Consider the following 16,046-nt stretch of genomic DNA (forward strand, 5'->3'; position numbering starts at 1 on the left):
CATCATGGGCGAGACCTCGAAAATTTCGCGCGCCACTTTTTTTTTTTTTTTTTTCAGTACTTATGTAGTAGAGTAGCTTTTTATTTTGTAGTGTGTAGAGCTTCCAATTTTCTTTTTCTTTTTGACTCTGTGTGTGACTTTTCGTTACGCTCTAGGTGGCGCTCTAGGTGTGCTCTAGGTAGAGTAGCAATCGTTCCTCGCCAACGAGAACAGGAACGCGAGAATGCACACACAGGTCATCAAGATTCCCGAGAACGGAATCGTCTTTTTCTTTTTCTCTCTTTCTTTCGTTTCATTTTCTATATAAGTCTCGTCTAAGCGCTTAGTCTTTACACTCTATACACACACGCATCGAGAGATTTTGTCACGCTCGAGTTTCACGATCGCTTTCGGACTTTCACTCGGAAGAGAAGAGAAGTTAACATCTGCTCGAAAAGCCGTTTCTGAAAATTACCAGAGATACAGTGTTACTCATATCACGAAATTGATCTAATAATATTTTAAGAATTTTTCCGTTAAATTTTAGTTAAGGCTTCTGGCTCCTCTCTCCTTGTTGTTATAATCGCGCCATCTTAGATAATTCAAGCGGATATTTCCACACTTCCGTCTTTCGGCAATTTCAAAAATTCTTATTAAGATTATCTCTTATTGAAGAAAAAAAATTAATCTATTTTTTTTTTAATAATCTCTACAAACAAGAAAAAAAAATATTTTTTATCTTTTTTCTAAAATTTTTTGTTATTTTACTAACACTTCGTATAAATCGCTCTAATAAAAGATATAAAGGAATTTTGGAAGAAATGGAGTTTATTTTTAAACAAGATTTGTATATACTTTTGTTTCATAGCTTTATAACTATCTCAAGTATAATTTTAGTTTCTAAATTTTAAAATGAGTTTAAAATGTTACTTTAAAAAATTTTCAAAAATAAACATGATGCGCATAAACCAAAACCGATTGGCTTATCTTTATTTTTTTTTAAGATTTTGAAGCCATCTGATATATATCTTTAATTTTAATTTTTAATTTTATTTATTCCATTTTCTCCAATAACATATTTATATTATATCTTATTATGTTCAATAATAATAATTTGTAAAATATTATAGAAATAATAAAAAGATTCTCGCTCTCTTCAATCAGTCTTAAGGTATTATGACATCATAACCCAATATAATAAATTATACGTTGAGATTAGCGCCATATACACGCAATTCGTGTTTTGATTTTTTAGAAAGAGCAGAGAGTATATATATATATACACAAATGCAGCACTTGTCAGGAAGATTATGAAGTCAGAAGCGATAAATCATATAAATTATTTTTCTCGCTAATACGAATCGAAATAAATTAGTTTTGCTACCACTCGTATTTGAGAATGTGAAAAAAATTCAAATACAAATAAATACAAATTGATAAAATATATATATACACTAAAAACTCTCCTTTTAATTAATGTTATTAATAAATGTATACACGCGTGTTTTAATGAATTTTTCTCATAAAAATAAATAATAGTCGATCGAAGATTTATTTATTGATATAGGAATTACCAAAATCTTCGATTAATTAAGTCTTGGGAAAAAAAAACTAATTTAATTCGACGCATAATGCGAGAAAAAAAATTCATGCGATTTTTTGATGTCATAACTTAAAATGGCGCTGCAGTGAGGGGCCAGGAGCCTTAATACAATAAGGAGGGAGAAGAGAGCAGGCATATGTATAAAAACAAATTTTTATAGTTCGCGTTATTAGAAAAAATATATAAATGATACATTCTTAGTACATTTTTATAGCTCTTACGCTATAGAAAGATACAAATAATCTATTTCTAAAATGTACAATACGGATCTCTATAATTTTTTGCATAAATTTGATCAATTTCGTGACAGTCACTGTATCCCTTTTCCCCCGGTGATTTGCAATCAAAGAAAAAAGAAGAGAGAGGAATGTAAACATCGTATATAAATGTAATATACTGTGTCGATATAACTGTATATATATATATGTATATATATATATGTGTGTGTATATATATAGATATATATAAAAATATCCGTCTACGTCTTTTTCTTTTCATTCAACAAATCGTGAGACAGACTTTTTTTAAATTATTTTTCGAACTCTGAGAATCGCGGGAGGCAGGGGGAGGCAGGCAGACAGAGCCTGGCTGGGGAAGAGGGCTTACCCAGTCGAGGAAAGGAAGTATTCCTTGTTCACGCAGTTGCGCAGGCAGTCGGGTATGCGGCCGACGATCGCCCGTCGTATCTCGCTCGCCGCCATCTCGCGTAATTCAGTGCAGCTTGCATCACTATAGAAGGCGGCATGTGGGGTGCACAGTAAATTGGGCGCATCTTTCAATGGACCTGTACAATATATATTGCAAAATCGGCGATCAAGAAAATCAAAAGTATGTTTTTATATATTTTCTTAGAAGATGTATATAATATAGAAAAATGAAATTGTATAACTGGCTCGTTTCTTATATATAAAAATTACGGATAATTCTATAATGTGATATATAGTAGACAATCTTTTGTGGACAGGCTATATATTGAATATAAAATACAAGTCAAATCAAATTGCGTAGCAACTTAGCTAGTGATTTAATTTTTAATTCTTACTAATTTTTTTTATTAATTATATATACATAACTACACATAAAATTTTCAGAAATTACATAGGATTATTTTTGCCATAAAATATACATCTTCATTATAACTGCTTCTCTTTTTCTTATTTTTTCTCTATGTGACTCTATCCTTTTTTTTGTCTTTTATAAGCCATGGAGGAAGTTTGGAAAGGTAAAAAATAGTCAGTCGAGATGGAGTTAGGCACCGGGACAGATAAGACTCACACTGATTCGCGGACTGACCCTGAAAGACGTTGTATGGCTCGTTTTCATGGACATCTAATGCCGCCGCGCGAATTCGACCTTGTTTGAGCGCTGCAGCAAGCGCGTCGTCGTCCACCAGACCACCTCGCGCTGTATTGACTAAAAATGCTCCCGGTCTCATCTACAGACAGAGTATGCATAAAGTTTTCTTCTTATAATGTAATTAATTTACATTTTTTACTAAAATTGCTATATGTATGCCAAAAAGTTACATATATATGTCATTAACTTATTTTATTATAACTAATACAAATAAAATGAATAAAATGCAATATATTTTCAGAGATTTTTCAGTTACGCAATAAATAATATTGTTTAAATTAAATTATACGTCTAAATATCTAAATATTAAAAAATTAGTAACAATTAATAAATAAAAAATAATCTTGTAAAAATGCTGTGTCTCTGTAATAAAAATTAGTCTTTTTGTGTAAAATAATAAAATTAATTTGTACTATAAAATCGATAAGTGTAAAGTTTCTATGTATTAATCAAAGACTTTCTTAATTTCTTATAATTTTATAGACACATAGTCATAAAATAGATATATATATGTATGTATGTTTACGCGCGCGCATACACACCTGCTTAATAGTATATTCGTTTATTAGATGATGATTGTGTTCGTTCAAGGTACAGTGTAGAGATACACAGTCTGATTGGAACAGCAAATCCTATAACGAAAAATAAATTCGATTAAAAGATAAATTAATAATCATTAAAAATTTTCTGTTCATTAAATACTTGATTGTTTTTCTCAAAATATAAAATTACGATTTACAATAAATATTACATTTAAAAATTTCATTTATACTTTTATATGAATGGTCTAGAATTGACTTTTCTCGATAATAATAATATTAAAATAAGTTAAATTGCTAATCATTAATGTCCAAGAAACTTATGTTTCATATGTAGTCAGAATACAAATTTATATTAATATTATACAAAGATTTTATATCTTAAAATAAATATGATTGAAATTTTAATTTCTGGAATAAGATTTACGATAAATATAAAATTTTTATAACATGTACACAAACGCTGTAATGAAATCCTACATTATATTTAAAAACTTATACTTCTAAATCGATCCAACGGTTGATGTTATGAAAGTCAGTTTATATAAATTGTACAAACCTGTAATGTGTAAACCCTGGTGAGACCTAGCGATTTCTCGATGCCGTCCGGCAAATAAGGATCGTAGAAGATGACAGTAAAGCCAAAAGCTTTGGCACGCAACGCGACAGCGGAACCGATCCTACCGAGGCCCACAATACCTAGTGTGTCACCCCGTATCCTTGCGCAACCAGTTGCTGCTTCTCTCACCTGTAACACGCAAAACATGACAAAAGATTTATATTATACAGAAAACTACCCAGAAATTTTAAATGATAATATATTTTCGTCAATAATATAATTCCAATAATAATAGTAGCTAAATATATAAAAATTTACCTGTTCTGGTCCTGTGAATTTCTTGCCTTCGCGCACCATATTCGCAAGCCAGTAAGTGCGTCGATAAAGATTTAGTATGAGACAAAGAGTCGTATCGGCCACTTCCTCAACCCCATAGCCAGGCACATTACACACTGCAATGCCGAGCTCGCCGGCCGCCTTAACATCGATGTTGTCCACGCCGGAACCAATCCGGACGATGATTCGCAGCGTCTTAAACTTTTCCAAATCCTCCTTTGTCAAAATTATCGTGTGCCACATCAATGCACCCACTGCTTCATTTAATACCTGTATGAAAATCATCATGCATTAATTATATCAATTTTCAAATATAGTATTCTATTTAATTGCACAGAATAATTCTTTCTAAAAACCTATAATTAAATATAAAATCTCAATTCTTTTTATTTATAATATATTAAATATATTATATTAGAAAAATTTAAATATATATAATATATACAAAATATATAAGATATATCATTAAAGAAATATATAATATTAGAAATTTTAAGTATAAAATAGATTAAAGATATAAACAAAATAAATTTAGATACTATATGAATTAACCCTTTGCGATCCAAGTGATTGGCTTTGAAAGTTTCAGTGTTTTATTTTCTGAAAAATCCAGTTGTCAATAATAAAAAATTTTGCTTATTAAATGAGTCATCTTGTTTTAATGCCATTATATATTTGCCGCTATAATATTATCACTGTTGATTTGTTTTTATTTAGTTATTAACACTATTGTACATTATTTCTTGTATATGATAGCGATAGCACTTAACAGTTGTACACATTGTGTATTCACACTGTAACTGTTGTTTTTCACATATATCTCGTCAGTTTTAGTATAATATTTTGCAAAATGTTGTATAGAATTTTATATATTTTAAAATATACTTTCTGCATGCTTTATAAATTCCCAAATACAATAACAAATAATGATGATAAAAGTATTAATTCTGATTTTTATTTCTGTCCTTAATTATGTGTAACGTGTTATTTCTTTTTTAATAAATAAATTCTTCGAACATATATATTAAATATAAATCAGCGTATAAATTCACGCATGTGAAGTAAACTGCCAACATCTCACAAAAATCTGTGAAAATGCAAAAGAAGTTAAAACATAAATATAAAATATAAATTGATACATTGTATGAACCTTATTTAAATTTAAAAAAATAAAAAAAACGTAGAACAATTTAAAAAATTTAAAATTATAATAGATGCAAAAATTAAAATTATTAATAATAATTATATACGATAAAGAGAAAATATGTGGCAATTATGTTGTTGAAACAAGTTATTGAGTTCTTTTCATTTATTTATACATATATTAGAATTATTTATATTGCCATTACTTGCCAGTACTTATCATATGTATAGATTAATAAAAATCTAAATAAAAATCGAAATGTTCATAATATCAAGTCCTCTTACATAAAGATAAATTTGTTTCAATAAGGGTATCCTTGTGACTTGTATCGAATAGATACACGAGTATGTAATGTAAATATAAAAATCAAAATATAGATATTAGAAAAGATATACAATTTCTGAATATAATTGTAGCATAATAATATAATTATACTACAATTATATTCAGTAATTAATAAAATTTAATCCAAACTGTTCTACAAAACTTTTAGACAATGTTTTATATAATGATACAACATTATTGACAAAAAATTCTAATTTTCTTGAATATTTCAATATCTGTCTTAATCTTAATAATCTAATACTTTTATAAAGTCAAAGTTTAAAAATGATATTCTCTTTCTGATATTCTTGAATACTTTTTAAATTTTCTAATTCTCCGATAAGAGTTCAGTATTAACAAAATTCTAATGTATGTCTTTGATTACCTTCTCATGTATCTCTGAAGTGGACTGCGCATCGCAAAAGGCAACAGTTGCAACATCCTTGAGGATGGGCATCTCAATGGAGCAATCGCGTCCATCGAGAAGTGCAACCAGTGGTCGTGTCTGAATGGGTCCGTTAGCAATCGGACCCCTCAAGTTCTCCATACGAGGGCGTTTGGGCATCATCTTCCGTTTGTCCATCGGTCAGCAGACCGCCCCCCCTATTTTTATTATTTTCACTGTGTGCTCTCAGTGTCACTAGAAAGAAAAATTACAATCCCCCTTCCACTGTCCGTCCAATGGTAGAAGACGACAAAATCTATCTATCAACAAGACACTCGCAGCAGAGATGCCTCTTCTAGTCCAACTAGTATGATGTTTCAGCACTCTCTTTGTTTTTTCGGCTTTGTCACACAAACTGCTTTCGCAACACTGACTTCTGATCGGTCTTCGGGCAAGAACCGTCGAATCTCCAACGCATCACGACTTAATAAACACCGTCTCCTGAAATTTATATAAAATAAAAACAAATTTTATAATATATATATATATATATTTAAATTAATTTATAATATATAGAGTTAAGATATATTGCAGTTTTTGTTTCATCCCTTCCGTTGAATTATAATAATTGTATTCTAATAATGCAATACAATAATATAACAATTTATCAAGTTCATTTCATTATCATCAATCAATTATATACCTCTACGAGACGTAAATCTCGGTTACAAGGTTACATTTCACATAATCATCAGATAATTCATTTACAAAAAATATATATTATATATTGCATATATTATACATTGAATGTTATATATTAAGTAATTATATATTCTACACTAGCTTTATATTATACATATCAAAATACTTTTATATTTTATATTATACTATTGTGCCGCCCATTCACAACTAATTTATTCGAAATAAAATTTTCGATAATAAAAATAAATATTATGAATGGCTATGCGCTATACTCTGCAAACACACATTGTCGCGATATCACCCGCGCGGAAATACATCCAAGTCTACCGCGGCGACGTCGTGGAGGCGACGAGACGTATTTCTACGAGGAACCCGACATCTTGCAACAATATTAATCGAAATACGAATGAGAATTCGAATATATCCAAACTACATAAAGCCACAAAGACATCGCTCGGTGAAACGGCGTGCTCGAGTCGCTCGCCTCCGCCGCTTCGCTTCGCGACTTTTTAGGTTACCTTGAAATGCGCCGGCTTAACCTGCGCAATACGATAGCGCGTCGGCTAGCTGGCCGACAACCGGATTCAGATTCTGCCTCCGGACTTGGCGAACACGGTGACGAACGAGATGGGATTTGCGCGTCGCGAGACTAAACGGCGAGAAAAAACGATAACCGAAGCGGAAAAGGGAAACCGAACTGCGCACAGATCGCACAGCAGCAGTGGCAGAGAAGAGAAGAGAAGAAGGCGCTCGCGGATGCGGCACGACACGGCACGGAACCACGGAACACGGAACGCCACAGCGCAGCGGCGCTCGCGCTCGCTCGAGGGCGCTGGGGCTGATGTTTTCGGCAGCGTTAATAGCGAGAGGGCACCCTCTTTATCTCTCGCTCTCTCCCCTCTCTCTCTCTCACTCTCTCTCTCTCTCTCTCTCTCTCTCTCTCTCTCTCTCTCTCTCTCTCTCTCTCTCTCTCTCTCTCTCTCTCTCTCGCGAGCACGCGCGGCAAGCGGACCCGTTTCCAACCCGTTTTTCGCCGACGACGAAGCCAATTGAAAACCAGTCATTATAATGTCCGCGTCGCAAGTGTTACACTTCCTGTGTATGTATGTATGTACATACGCTTTTATTCTTCACGATTTCTTCACCGCGTTAAACGTTAAATATGTCAGAAACGCAAGAAAATTTATGAAGGTGTATGTCATAGGTGTTTTCAATCATTGTAGCTATGTATACCACTTTCGCGACATTTCATGGTTTAATGCGCAATGTCTCGATATTCGTACAGCGAAGGACTTTCGATTAAAATCATATCTTTATTAGTTAATCTATTGTGTAATCTATATTATCTATTATTTAAAATTTCATATTTAATTTTTTACACTTGTGCCAAATATTTAAAGATGTCAAAGTATTGATGAGAGAGAGAGAGAGAGAGAGAGAGAGAGAGAGAGAGAGAGAGAGAGAGAGAGAGAGAGAGAGAGAGAGAGAGAGAGAGAGAGAGAGAGAGAGAGAGAGAGAGAGAGAGAGAGAGAGAGAGAGAGAGAGAGAGAGAGAGAGAGAGAGACAGACACACACACACACACACACAGTCACCCAGAAATGTGTAAATCAAAATGTTGCACGTATTTGTTATTTATATTTCCTAGTATACTATATATTAATAAATGCACAAAAAAATATAATTAATATTTAAGTCTGGAATGTGTTACCTTTTAGAGTCACGCTAATATTGCAATTATGCAGGATGCACGCATCGTAAATTGACGGAGCATAGAAGGAACCTTAGGCAAATGGGGGAAGGATACCGGAAAAGATATAACGTTCCCAATAAAATTTATATGGCGGAACGGAAAAATGCTGAGGGAGCGAAAAATCCGTAAAGATACGCGTTTTATAGATGGGCAATTTTATTGCAAATTACCATTATGGCACAGTGCAGTTGACGTTTATTATGGCGAACAATATACGACAGTTAAATTCTTAATTAATTTTCATTTTTATGGTAAATCTAATTTTTATTAAGATTAACGCGAAGCTATTATACATATAATAAATAAAAATTATTCAAATATATTAGTTGTTTGAGAGTTGAGAGGCATTAGTTATATTTTATTGGATTACTTTTATACTATCAATGAAACTTTAGACTATAAAAATATATAGTTTTTTTTTAATTATATGAACTCAAGAAACCGAACCGACAAGTGGCGCCCTCGCACGAATGTCACAGATGCAACAATTATCGGAATGACACTTTGACAAAGACAGATTCACGACAGATATGGCAGATTGGTGGCCCTTTTATGAATTTATAAGCTATCGTGTCTTTGGATCCATTAATTTTTGCTTTATTTTAGCTTTGTTATGTTTAGTTTACTAGCTATTTTACTTCAACTCTATAACTTTATTACCCTTAATCTTAGATATTTAGACTTTATATATAGTATTTTATTATTATTAATTTCGAATTATAACTTTAGCTTTCGCTTATTAGCTTTATCCTGGTCTTTGTCATCTGTAACTTTAAACTTTAACTCTAGTTTTAGTTTCACTTTTCATTTTATAATTTGTGCTTCGCTGTTTCGATTTTTTATTGCTTTAATAATATTTTTAATTATTGTAATTACTAAAGAATGATGCGAAACTGTATTTAATTAATAATGTGCAATTTTATATATAGTTTGGTTAACACGCGATGATACATCGATTTCTCTATCATCCTTCCTCCCTTATTATAGAAAATAAATTTATGAAATATATATAAGCGAAGTACTGTGTAACATCGCTCTGACAATGAGTGAACTATCTCGTGACAATGAGATAGTTCCAAACGCGATGTCTTCATTCGACAAATATTCGAATGCCATGATTCAAATGTCGAAGTGAACGCATGAGGTAATATTGACGTAACAATGTTGCAATTGGAGCAATGCAAATGAAATTCGTGTGTATGTTATATACAGAACATATTTCGAAATTTTTATTTTGACGACATATAGATGACTTTTGAAAAAATACAATAATTTGAAAATAAGGAAGTGCAAAGGAAAATAAAGACATTTTAATTAAAAGTCCAATTTAAGAAAAAAAACTGCAATTAAGATATCCGGTGTTTTAAAATATGAAATAAAATTTTCTTCTCTTTACTGTAACGTATCTATAAAAAATAATTTAAAAATTGTTTGTATATATACATATAAAACCACAGATTTTTATCCTATATGTCCCCTTGTTTCTATTCTAATTTCGATTCTTTTTATTTTCGCTACTTTCTACTCTATTCTATCTTTCTTACTTCTACATTATCTGTAATGATAGTTTTTTAAATCTTTTTTTTAAATCTTTTCCTATTCTTCGATGTTTTAATTTCTTTCTTTCTTTTATCTATATATTCCAATTTCTGTGAAATATATTCGCACGGTATAGTCGTTGAATTTTGGAATATCGAGTGCGTGTGTGTGTGTAGTATATGCGTTACACGTATAAGGTAACGTGCGTAATCGGAAATGTAGTACGCGTAAGGAAGACTATGGAAAACGAGATCGCTGCTGGCCTCAGCGAAAGCGAGCTGCGAGGACGCGACACTAACGCTACGGACTCTGCCGAGCCAAGCACTTTGACTCGGGCACATGTTGTGCCAACTCAGCGGAAACGTAAGCTCCTATCATCGAAAGCAGGAGGAGAGAGGAGGGATAGAGAGCGGGCGAGATTAAGCCCTTGTTCGACAGCTGGTAGCGTATATCACGCATTATATGCACCCAGGGTCGGATTAACCTAATATGCGGCCCTAGGCAGATTTTGGTGGGGGCCTATGTAGGATTTTTTGAAAATTAATTGAACATTTGAGCACTAAAAAAGGATCTGTAATTAATATAATACAAATAATAACTAATAGTGAAATGCATCATTAACCATTTACGAATTTATTTATAAAATATAATTTTTTTGGTTATAAAAAAAATTTTCTTCATTGGTTGGTGGGGGCCTTTTCGTGGTAGGAACCCATAGGCAGTGCCTAGTTTGCCTATGCGTTAATCCGACCCTGTATGCACCGCTCAACAGCGGCGAAAGCAACGCATCGAGGAAGTATACTTTGGAAAGAAAAAGAATGTGTTCATATGTATGTGTGTATATGCGCGCGCGTGTGCGAAAAGTGACGGGTTTTAAATTAATCACTCTATATGTAAGAATCATATGTCATAATTCTTTCGATAAAATTAGGGCATTCTATACGAAATGTTTGATGAATTTTATTACTATAGCAATAAATATTATCATAAAGAAATTACACCCATACATTATATTTAATTAAAATGTCGCAAATAAATTTTATTTTTCTTCCATCGTGATTTCTTAAATCAATTCCGAGTCAATAATTTTCTTTGTGAAAAATTTAACATAAATTGCGATTGATGCTTGATGATCAACAATAACATTTAAATAAAATATACACAAGTTCTTCGCTTCTAAATGTCGTAAATATACATTTTTGGATTTAGGATTTTCTGATTTAGGAATTGCATGTTTCTCCCATAATTTGGATTAGTAAGTAAAGAATAGACGATCCCTTAAATGGGACGCCTCGACCAAGTGGTTAAACTCAACCCTTCAACTTAATCCCGGTATGCAACAGAGCCTTTCGATTCAGAGAGACAAAGACGGACAGATCAGTACTTAGAGGACGAAGAGGGGATGCGAAGGACAAAAGCGGAGGTGGGAATACAGGGGAGTGGAGAGTGGAGTTGCGAACGGGATGGGGCGCGCTATGAGGGCGAAGTTATCCAATTATTGTCTAACCTGGGAGCAACTTTACTTGGCGGAGAACCCGTGGGTGGGGTAGGTAGGAATGGGAGGAGGGAAAAGCTCGGTCCTGCCGGGTCCTTCCATCCTCTACAATCGAGCCACGATAAAGTAAAGTTTGTTTCAAAACTTGCCGCTCTCGCGGGGAGGGAGAAAGAGAGAAAGAGAAAAAAAGAGAGCAGAAGTGACTGGATTTTTGTTGGTGACACGTAAAATTCAAACAACTTTACTTTTCAATAATTGAACCATAGGAGAAGATTTTTTTACACGCGATCGAGTCGTAAATATATACAAGAAATATATTCATCGACAAAATACATATATTTATTCCGAGTTTTCGCCATCTCCAATCGCCATTGATTCTCGTTTTCACAGTTTAATTTATTTTTTACACAAACATAATCCACAAAAGTTTCTAGATTTTCAGAGAATTAAATCGTAAAGATTATTATTAGATATCCAAGGATATATAATTCGTCAAGATTATCTTTAAAGTTTTTAAAACTTATATACAACATAATATTTTTTTCAATGAAAAACTGCATATTTTTTCGGATCATTGTCAGTGAAGAATTGGCTTTTTTGTCAAAACGGACACTGCTATGTATCATACTCATATTATACTTTCATCTGAAAAGTTGAGCATTATTCTTTGATTAAAATTATTGGTATAAAAAACATTGCTGTTCAAAATTGCCTTGTATTCAGAAATATGCGTTCTCTTTTCTCCAAATAATAATAATAATGAAATATGAAAGACAAGATAAGACAAGATCTCTTATATAAATAATAAAATACTATAATATTGATATTCAAATTCGTCGAGAAAAATATATGAATACTCAAACGCTGTCATATCCTGTTTTACTTTTTTTTGGACAGTGTTCCGCGCGAGAAAAAGATTCCGATAGAAGGCAAAAAGAGAGAGAAGAGAAAGAAAAACAAGCGGGGGATAAGGAAGTCGTCCAATTATGACGGCGAGTATCGGTGTCGGTAGTTCGGCCATTCTCGTCCTCTCGAGAGGAAGGAAAAGGGATCGCGTGGAGGGGTTGTTGCTCTCTCCTGCTCGCCGTACCTTCCACCTCCGAGTGAACGGCCAAGGGAAGGGATGAGGGAAGGAGAGGCGACTACTTAAAGTTGGCGGAAAGTTTGGTTCGGCAGCAAAGTTAACTGAGTTAAGTTCTCCGCTCCTAAAGCGAAACTTCGCTGCTTCTCTCCAGCGCCTCCTGCTCCTGCTCCTACTCTTTCTTGTTGTGCCACTCCTCTCACCTCATCTCCCCCTTTTCTCTCTCCCTCTCCCTCTCCCTCTTCACCAAACGATGAGCGGTTTCTCCTCGACATTCCGGCCGTTTGTCCGAAGGAATGAATAGTGTGTTTTGGGATTATCTTCTCTTCACGACTTCCGGCGTGTCTCGCGTTAGAAAGAGAGAGAAGAGATTGAAGGTCCGCAGGATGCAGGATGTCAGTCATTACAAGCGACCACTTTTGATGCGATCGCAAACATACGCTAACAGAAGCGCATCGTGAGAAAATATCTTATATAATATTATTAATTATATATGAGAGAAAATTTTCTCTATTATTATCTAATTTATTATATATAAAATATTATTTGGAAAAATCAATTATTTGTGAGATTTTTTCATTTTTCTTTTAAAAAAAGAATACACACTACTAATCTAACAAATTAGACATTCAGAGAATAAAACAAATAAAAAATAATCTATAATTAATGTATTAAATTTAATAGATGCTACACAAACGAGCAATATAAGTTAAAAGATTAAAAGATATATTTGTTTCACCAGGATCAAAAGATTCAAAGTGTAAGCGAATTATATGACGAAAAGACGATCTAACACAGGCTATTGTGAATCTGTTGAACTCTGCGAATGCAGTTCGGCGGCCTTGAGGCTGCACTTCTCGCCGTTTTTCTGCACGCGTCGACACATATGCGACGCACGTGCGAGATGCGGACTCTGTCCCTTCTCTTTCTATCTCTTCTTCTTCTCTCTACCTCTCTTTCTCTGATACATGTGTGTGTGTGTGTGTGTGTGTGTGTTTCGAGCTCTTTCTCTTTCATAAGCGCACATCATGTAGGTAGTGTAGGTAGTATTCGATAGTAGTAGTACGGTGACGCTCTTAGGCTAATCGACTCACCCACTGACTCATTACATCGATTTCTCGAGCCGCTGCTAGTGCAAGAATTTCTCGACGAGTTATTAACCCCTTTACATATAGCATACAGTGATGGAATGTAGAAACTAAATTTCACTAATTTTCTTTTTTTATCAATGTTATGTACACTTATTAAATCTTGGCAATCATAAAATTATAAATAAATATCAAATATAGTAAAAAAATAATTTTAATTAAATTCAGAAAATGCAATGTGTGTGCGGTTGTAACTCTCATATAAATAAAAAAATTATAGAATAATGAAAACAGAAGATTATATATTCATTCGATGGCACGTGCTAATCGCGTACTGGTGTGAAGTTAGCGCCAACTTAATAAAAAAAAAAAAAAAATACAATTTGTTTGTACTTCGTTTGTACCTGTTTGTACCGTTTGATTTTTCGTTTGTACCTCAAAGGGTTACAAGATATCAGGGGGTTAAAAAATGATCAGCGCCCAACTTTAAGATATTTTAATTTTATTAGAGCCATTCGAAAGAGAATCGTTTGTACCCGTTTGTACCTCCTTTCAAATCGTTTGTACCTCAAAGGAACCGGAAGTACAGACATTTCAAAATTCGAACAAGAGGTACTTTCGCTATTTTTTGAGATTTCGAAAAATGGCCGACGCCACTCGAAAGAGAATCGTTTGTACCCGTTTGTACCTCCATTCAAATCGTTTGTACCTCAAAGGAACCGGAAGTACAGGCTTTTCAAAATTCGACCAAGAGGTAGTTTCGTCATTTTTTGAGATATCGAAAAACGGCCAACGCCATTCGAAAGAGAATCGTTTGTACCCGTTTGTACCTCCATTCAAATCGTTTGTACCTCAAAGGAACCGGAAGTACAGACTTTTCAAAATTCGACCAAGAGGTACTTTTGCTATTTTTTGAGATTTCGAAAAACGGCCGACGCCACTCGAAAGAGAATCGTTTGTACCCGTTTGTACCTCCTTTCAAATCGTTTGTACCTCAAAGGAACCGGAAGTACAGTCTTTTCAAAATTCAAACAAGAGGTACTTTCGCTATTTTTTGAGATTTCGAAAAACGGCCAACGGCATTCCAAAGAGAATCGTTTGTACCCGTTTGTACCTTCTTTCAAATCATTTGTACCTCAAAGGAACCGGAAGTGCAGGCAAATTACCTCTTGGTCGAATTTTGAAAAGCCTGTACTTCCGGTTCTTTTGAGGTACAAACGATTTGAAAGGAGGTACAAACGGGTACAAACGATTCTCTTTCGAGTGGCGTTGGCCATTTTTTCGATATCTCAAAAAATGACGAAACTACCTCTTGGTCGAATTTTGAAAAGCCTGTACTTCCGGTTTCTTTGAGGTACAAACGATTTTAAAGGAGGTACAAACGGGTGCAAATGATTCTCTTTCGAATGGCTAATGAAATTAAAATATCTTAAAGTTGGGCGCTGGCGATTTTTTAATCCCCTGGTATCTTGTAACCCTTTGAGGTACAAACGAAAAATCAAACGGTACAAACAGGTACAAACGAAGTACAAACGAACTGTATTTTTTTTTTTTTTATTAAGTTGGGCGCTAACTTCACACCGGTTAATCGCGTTTCTATATTAAAGTCGCATAATTCATAAGACTTACGTTTCCAGATATGAAGAGAGAGAGAGAGAGAGAGAGAGAGAGAGAGAGAGAGAGAGAGAGACTCATTATGGAAATTAGATTTTATGACTATTTCTGGCCGTATTAGGATGATGTAATCGCAAAATAGATAGATATGCATTCCTTTCGCTGCACAAAGTTGCTGTTGCATTACAAGCAACTTGTGCAATTCTTGCAATTTGTTTTGGCCAACGATATCGCTGCCATGGCATTCTTCGTCAGTAAACTAATATTATCGCATGCAAAAATGCTTGCGTGTCGAATTTGATACAAACATCGTCTGTTGACGTTGGTCTGTCGTGATAACTTTTTGTGGATACAACGTAAATTAGAGAAAATTGATAAATGTTGAACAAAAAAAATGAAAAAATAAAAATATCATTTATTAAAAAAATATATTAATAAATGTATATGTATATATATATATATATATATATATATATATATATATATATATCAGTCAGAGTGTAATATAAAATCATGAAATAAATAAATTATATGGAAAACTGATAATGTGC

At 33.5% G+C, this 16,046-nt stretch overlaps 1 protein-coding gene across 4 annotated transcripts in view; it reads right to left on the reverse strand.

Annotated features, from left to right (window-relative positions):
* Window positions 1–23: 23 nt before the first annotated feature.
* Ctbp (C-terminal binding protein) overlaps window positions 24–16,046 on the reverse strand; it is a 31,232-nt gene continuing 15,209 nt past the window's right edge. The window contains exons 1-8 of one of the 4 annotated variants that reach the window (XM_083045114.1): window positions 7,446–7,726; window positions 6,226–6,726; window positions 4,355–4,642; window positions 4,037–4,225; window positions 3,481–3,570; window positions 2,858–3,017; window positions 2,189–2,366; window positions 24–443 (exon numbers count right to left, since the gene is read on the reverse strand). In XM_083045114.1, coding sequence (XP_082901240.1) covers window positions 419–443; window positions 2,189–2,366; window positions 2,858–3,017; window positions 3,481–3,570; window positions 4,037–4,225; window positions 4,355–4,642; window positions 6,226–6,423 — 1,128 coding nt within the window. In that variant the 5' untranslated portion in view covers window positions 6,424–6,726; window positions 7,446–7,726 and the 3' untranslated portion in view covers window positions 24–418. Of the gene's footprint in view, window positions 444–2,188; window positions 2,367–2,857; window positions 3,018–3,480; window positions 3,571–4,036; window positions 4,226–4,354; window positions 4,643–6,225; window positions 6,727–7,212; window positions 7,367–7,445; window positions 7,727–16,046 lie in introns of those variants that run through there. The other 3 variants (XM_083045118.1, XM_083045121.1, XM_083045111.1) reach the window with 3 other exon arrangements.

The sequence above is a fragment of the Prenolepis imparis genome, unplaced genomic scaffold (genome assembly GCF_030444845.1).
Source record: "Prenolepis imparis isolate NDT839.2.m4 unplaced genomic scaffold, iyPreImpa1.0 SCAF_1, whole genome shotgun sequence".
Lineage (NCBI taxonomy): Eukaryota > Metazoa > Arthropoda > Insecta > Hymenoptera > Formicidae > Prenolepis > Prenolepis imparis.